The sequence below is a fragment of the Pogona vitticeps genome, chromosome 6 (genome assembly GCF_051106095.1).
Source record: "Pogona vitticeps strain Pit_001003342236 chromosome 6, PviZW2.1, whole genome shotgun sequence".
Classification (NCBI taxonomy): domain Eukaryota; kingdom Metazoa; phylum Chordata; class Lepidosauria; order Squamata; family Agamidae; genus Pogona; species Pogona vitticeps.
The window spans coordinates 5,334,800-5,341,700 of NC_135788.1; the positions used below are offsets into that span (position 1 = coordinate 5,334,800).

At 45.0% G+C, this 6,901-nt stretch overlaps 1 protein-coding gene across 5 annotated transcripts in view; it reads left to right on the forward strand.

Moving 5' to 3' along the window:
* Positions 1-6,901, forward strand: part of DLEC1 (DLEC1 cilia and flagella associated protein) — a 43,262-nt gene that overhangs the window by 32,779 nt on the left and 3,582 nt on the right. For 4 of the 5 annotated variants that reach the window (XM_073002830.2, XM_073002831.2, XM_078378308.1 and 1 more), the window contains 6 exons: positions 79-163; positions 2,756-2,950; positions 4,176-4,337; positions 5,206-5,359; positions 5,714-5,834; positions 6,698-6,879. In XM_073002830.2, the coding sequence (XP_072858931.2) occupies positions 79-163; positions 2,756-2,950; positions 4,176-4,337; positions 5,206-5,359; positions 5,714-5,834; positions 6,698-6,821 (841 nt within the window). In that variant the 3' untranslated portion in view covers positions 6,822-6,879. Of the gene's footprint in view, positions 1-78; positions 164-2,755; positions 2,951-4,175; positions 4,338-5,205; positions 5,360-5,713; positions 5,835-6,697; positions 6,880-6,901 lie in introns of those variants that run through there. The other variant, XM_073002833.2, reaches the window with a different exon arrangement.

Consider the following 6,901-nt stretch of genomic DNA (forward strand, 5'->3'; position numbering starts at 1 on the left):
TCTACAATTAGGGTCATGTAGGTGTCGCTTTGCCGGTTCTAGTTTCATTCATTACCATGTTTTATGACCTCTTTGCAGGTTAACTGTTGAAATGGATCATGAGAGTGGCTTGTTATTCCACGCAGTGGCCAGTAGTCTGATCCCAAATGGACCTCTTAAAGCGGTAAGCATTTCTAAGGCTTTTCCGTTTTGGAGAAGTAGACTGAAAAAGCATCTCACTTTAACCATGGACAGCCAGACTCTGTGGATGGAGGGGCTTCTCTAGACAGTAGCCTAGGAGCTTTTTCTTTGCCTTTTTTGAGTGTGGTCTTTGTTGGATCCTTTAAAATATTTGTCCATTTACCGTTTTTAGCTTTAAATACTGTCTTTTTAGAGTGTCAGCAAACTTGGGCCCTCTTTAAAGAGAAAGGCGGGGTCAAATTATTTTAAATAAAATAAATAGTCTGCACACCTAGATTAGAGGTTAGGTGATGAAATCTCAGCCCTCTCCTGAAGAATAAGATAAGCAGTTTATGTATGGGGAGAGGGGTTTCTCTTTGGTGTGTAGCGCTGGCCATTTGTAGCACCTTGAATAGGGCCCAGCAGCTCATCAGTACTCAGGGTGGTTGCCACACAACAGAGCTGGAAATTATGACTCAAAATCTGAAGATTTTTGTTTGTTTGAGAATCCATCCCTGGTATGCCCCCCCCCCACTCCAAAGTAGCAAGTATGGAGGAGGAGGCAGGCAGTGTTGTACTAGGCGTAACTGGTTAACATTACTGTGGTAGGGAGCTGGTATTTCTCCCCCTGGACTCCCGTTTCCCCTCCCTCTGTCCCTTTTGCCCTGCCGGAATGGGCCTTGTTCAGTCCAGCATCCCTTTTCCTCCTTTTTTTCCCCTCACTACGTTGACCCCTTCGAATTGGCTTAATGCCGAAACCTGTCCTGCGCTCCTGTGGCTCAGGTGGGTAGGGCTGAATAAAGCCGTCTGTTTCTTACCACTCAATGAGTTTAGGGCAGGCAGGGCTTGGAAGGATTCCTTTTATATAGACTACAGTTCCCAGAATACCCACACACACACACACACAAAACCATCCCAAGCCAGCTCCAATTGTAAATCTATAACAGCTTCTGCGATGGGACGAGATTTCATGAATGAGCCCTTAAGGCAACATGTAGTCGCCTGGCTTCTCTGCGGAGCTTCAGAACAGCCCGACGTAGAGATCCTGACAAAACTTACCCGATATAAAGAGGAAGCAAAGTCTCAAGATGTGGAAAATTTGCTTTGTTCATTTAGAACTGGACAATTTATATGTGTCTTTATTCTAATCTTTATGCACAAGGCAGTTTTCAGTCATTTTTGGGTAGGCACACCTAAATGACTTATGTGCACATGGTAGTCTCTGCCACAACAGGTGCATGTAATGGGAGCTGTGATGAGATGGGTTTTTGAGTTAAAATCTTTTAAGGCATATGGGTTTTGTAATTATGAAATAAGCCAGAGAGGTTCCATTTTGTTTCTTTGTATATAGTATCTGTGCTATGCTGACAAGTTGTTTTCTAGGCGAGCTGAGAGCATGTTATTCTGAAGGCCTGAGAAGGACTCTGTGTGATAAGATAGATGGAAATTGTTGTGACTCTTTGAGACACCACCGTAACCCAAATAACATCTGGTGTGTATGAGAAAGAATTCATGTGATGTAACAGGACTGTTTGCCTAGTAACAAACTCTGATTGGATGACATCGTGGGAAGGTGCATTAGGCCCTTGCCAGTTACTCTTGAAAAAGGAACTTTTTACCTATGGACTTTGTCTTTCCAAGACCGACCTTTCAGTGATTCGTGACCTACATTTCAGCCATATGGGACTTACCCTGATGTCTTGAGAGAGAGTTTGGTGGCCTACCTACATGGACTGGTTTCTATGCTTTGCTGGTTTACTTATAGACTTATGGGATTTTACCTAAGGACTATGCATGGACTATTTTCTATGGACTGTTCTATGGAATATTCTTTATGGACTTCTTTTCTTGGAATACTCCATATGGACTATGCTCTTGTAATTTAGTAAGGACTATGGTATATTTACTGGATTTTTCTTTTCTAAGGACTATGGGACATATGATGGATTTTTACTTTTGTTTAGGGGTTTTTATTCTATAGTATCACTGAGGACTATAGCCTTGTTATAACCAACTTGGATTATTTTGTTTACTAATGAATTCCTGGACTGGAATTGTTTTTATTCATTTTAATGGCTTTTTGGGTTTTTGAATACTTTTATATTTTTCATGTTTTCTTTGCCTCACTACATCTTTGTAACTAAACAGCACAATGCTAGTTTATTTGTTTTGGTTTAATTTGGCTTTGAATATCTAGTAACATGCTTTTTCTTTAATAAAATAAAGATTATAAAACTCATTTGGTTTCCTGAACAGTACACTTGCCATAGGGTCATCTGAGAGTGCTGCCTCGGCCTAGCTTACTTAGAGTCCTGTCAGTGGTGCAAGTTAAGTCTAAGGACTACAAAGCCCACTTGACCTATTCACAATAATATCTGAGAGTACCAGGGTGTTCTTATGTGGGCAGACTTGTGAGAAGGAGTGTTGTAGCATGGCTGGCTGGATTGGACTCTTCAGCTCATTTTAGCATGTGCAAACTCCTGATTGCTCTCTGTCCAAGCGTACACGTGTGTTTTCGAACCCGTGTTCGTCACAGGAGCGACCCAGAATCTGTAGCCATCTGGGCCAATGATATCCTGTCTGTGTTCTCCTTCAGATCCTGACAGATGCACCCACCACTCTCAATGTGAAACTGACCAACAATACCGAGGCCCCTCTCTCCTTCAAGCTTCTGTTAACAATGCCCTTTTCTATTTCTGGAGTGGATCCCAAGAAGACTATTAAAACATCTGGCAGCGACAGGGATGAAGGAGGGAATCGCCTTCTCCTCCATGCGTTGGAGAACATGCTGGTGAGTTCACGCTACAGCAGGCAGTTTATACTCACAGTAGATTGAATCCAGATGTTAACTGAATGTGTATCTGATTGATTTCAAGAGCCCTGTGGCATCTGACTCATAGGGTGCCACTTCCTCAGATGCAGATGTTTTACTACCATAGAGTAATACGCCTGCTCCATCCACCAGCAGTTTCTGCCATGGCATCTGAATTCAGCTAATGCGTTGACTGAACTTGCGTGGGGTTGTTCTCAAGGGATCCCAGTTCAATTTTCTTTGGCTGTAGTCCTACACGCCACCCGTTCAAAAATTAGGGGAAGGTGGGTCATCTCCAGGGGTATGTGAAGAAAATTTCCAGGGACAGGATGAGATTGTGTGATTTTATTTGATGGGGAAAAAACCCATCAAATTTCTTATTGTCAAATTTCATAACATCTAGTAAAGTAATTTTGGTACAATTGAAAGTTTATTTTTAATATTGAATTATGTATTGAATTTTCTCTTAAATGGAGTTGGGCGATGATAAATTCAGGGTGGTGAGGCATGAATGCCATTGTCTTCATTTTGGGAACTCCTGCTGTATGCACTTACCTGGAAGAAAGTCAACTTAGTATGATTGGGAGCCCTCTTTCAAGAGGGTTCTGTCTGAGATATCTACCCAGCCGGTTCACCCTATTCAGCAGAGTGTCTGCAGCTTTTTTGGGAAGCTGGAAGGGCTGATGGGAGGAGGAAGGGAGGGAGGAGAGACGGTTGCTTCTGCCGGTGCAGCTGCACACTCTTAAATCTGGATCCCATTGAGTGGTATTATGAATCAGACCTTCCGATCTAGGGATTGCCCATGTATGCAATTATATGCAAAGCTCTAATCCCAGAGACCTAGCCAGCTTCATGGAGGCTTCTCTGGCCAGCAGAGAAACTCTCCCATGGCTATCTCCTTGGACACGAGTGGGCAGAGGAATCCAAGCGCGAACCCTGCTGAGGAGTGGTCTGAAGTGACCCATGTAGCCTGCCCAGTGCACCTCTCGCTCCTCCAGTTGTACAACATTTCCATTTGTAACCGCTGTTGATCTTCAGGCTCATGTTACAAAGAGTTCTGTGTCATTCAAGTGCTCACCTGTTTGGGCATCAGCAGAACATGGCCTCATAAAAGATAAAACACATTGCCTGTTTTTTTTTATTTGTCCATTTTCCTGTGCACGTGATCCTACTGTTTGACACTTCTGGTTTGGCTTCTCCACAGCTGAAAGTGTCCTTCCACACCACCCTGGAGTTGTTAACCTACCAGCACCTTCCAGAGGACCAGCTGGTGCCTGGACTTCAAGTACTCCATGGTGCAAATGGAGACAAAATACTGGAATTTAAGCAAGACCTCGTCATCGAGTACAGCAACAAAGCAGTCCAGGTGGAGTAGACGGAGGGAAACCAGGAAAGGGTTTGGCTTTGGCAGCAGTGAAGAACCCTGTGATTTCAGCATTTCTCACCATGGATGATTTGGCAAAGAGCTGTCCTGAGTGGGATCAGTGCAGGAACCCATCAGATTACAGGCTCATCACCCCTTTTAATGAGTGGCTCTTTGCAGCCACGATTTCCACAATATCCCTTACACAAATGGAAACTCACACTAGGATTCCAGCCCTTGTTTTACAATATCTGAGCTTGTTAAAAATTGTATTCATTTTGAGCTGGTTTGATTTCCATTTTGAAGAGAAAGCCATCTAAAATCCCCAGAGTGAGTACAGTGTGCCCCGTGGCTGGCTTTCTGTTTGCTTTTGTGCTTTTGCTGTTAACCATCCAGACCCCATAGTTCACGGGAGGATTGCTCAAAGCGAGAAAGAGCATTGGTTTCAGAGGTAGCTTAGATATGCTAGGAGAAGAATGACGTTGCCAGTGAGTAGAGCTTACTTTACAGCAAAATCTCTGGCTCCTGCACAGAAATAATCTGTTTGGGAGCCTCCGCAGCTACTGGAGTTAATGTCCTGCTTTTGCCTGCACTTAAGATTTAGGAAACCATGTTAGAAAGCAGGGGGAAGTGTCTACAGCCCCACCACTTGCAGTCTTAGCCATGGTTTTAAAAGATGCTGTCCATTTTTCTGCATTGCCTCTGGAAAAGCTCTGACATCCGCAGAATATGCACAGGGGCATTCCGGTACGGGGGCCCGGCCACGGTCACGAGAGAGAGCTTGGCCTGGCTTCCTTTGTCCAAGGGTACTCCCCTGAAGTAAGGTGTGAGGCAGTTCTGATGATTTGGGCCCCGCTTTATATTGCTGCAGGTGCTCCCCATGACAGCCTGTCTGACTGTCCCGGTTCTCGAACTCTCTCCCATGACCGTTGATTTTGAAACCTGCCTGGTGAACCAAACAAGGACGGAAGCGGTCCTGGTGACAAACAGGAGCGGCTCGAGGAGCTACTGGACGGCTTTGCTGAGTAAGAGAAATGGAGACGTTGCATCCTCTTGCACTGCTAAGAACATTGACGTTCTTGGAAATCCAGAATATTTACCCCATTAGTCCATTTTCATAGACTAAAGAGGGCTTGTTAGCTTACCGTGAAAGCAGAATGGTAACCGCAGGAAAAACTGGAACATACTATAAGACATTTTAAGGAGACTAAATTGCAAAAGAAAAACTGAAAAGGGATAAGCTGTATTTTTGCTGTTATTTCAGAATAGATTTAATCTGTCTTGGTAAGGGAAATAAGCATTCTGTTTAGTCAGGGCAAGGTCTTTTTAAGAACGTCAGTTTATGTCATCTGGGGAATCGTACAAATTTCTTGTTCTAGATGAAGACGAAAGGCACCGAGACCCAGAAGTGTTTTCCGTCTCCCCAAATAATGGCGTTCTTGAAGCACCCCAAGGCAGCGTGCCAGCAAAAGCACTTCTGCTGATCCGCTTCACGCCAAGGTAGGACAAGAGGTGACGTTCTTCTATTAGACCCAGAGATTAGCAAAGGGCGGGCTCCCCGGATTGCTCTCCTTCAGCTTCATCGTACTGTCCAGATTCATGCGTTTTTTTTCCTCCTGGTAACTTATGCCATGCCAGCTGTGGGAGAGATACAGCAAAAGGGTTTTCTGATCATGAGTATCATGACAAAAAGGAAAGTCTGGGTCATCAGAAGATAAGATGTAGCAGCCTTCCTTCTAGAACGATGTTGCTTGTGTGAACTGCCAATTCTGTTTTATACGAGCACATGTCATCGCTGTAAGCATGACAACACTGCTACAATGGGCATAACAGGCAGACGGGCAGTCCTGTGGTGGCAAGACATGCAGAAAAACGAGGCCTCTCTCTTCTCTAAAGAAGTCCAGCGTGCCACTATTATTGAGTCCCTGAAAGAGCTTGCACAGCAATGGCAGGGCTTCTTCCTCCCATCTACCCTTTTGGGGGAGATCATTGTTGCACAGCCGGCATAAAGGCATACGATCCTTCATTAATGTAACCATGTAATAAAGCTGGGGTGTATCAGAGAGCTGCACAGGTGTCTGGAGGCACCCCCACTGGAAAGATCAGATTTTTGTTCAAGCTGTTGTCTCCATCTGTCTTCCAAAGCCATTATGGAGGGGAGGTGCTGCACGTGGGTTGAAAGCCGCTTCGCTCTGAGCAAGGAGTAGCTGCGCCTATGTGGGGCCCGCTCCCACTTTTTCATTGTGTCTTGTGCCATGAGCCCTTTAAGGAGAGTTTTACCCAAGACGTTAAGCAACCCTGCTGTTAACCGAAAAAGACTTTTTCCCCCAGCTCCCCAACGAAAATGGTACTTGTTTTGACAGGGAGGATGTGGACTATGAAACGATCGTGCCTGTTGTCGGAATGCTCGGGGAAAAGCCTTGCCTGCTGCACGTCCGCGGAAGAGGCTCCTACGATGAGAAGTACGAAGAGAGGCTCAAAACCTGAGCCCCAAACCACTTTCACAGTGGGCGATCAAAAAGGCAGCTCATCCATGTGGCCGAAAGTAAGTCGCTGATCTGGGTGGG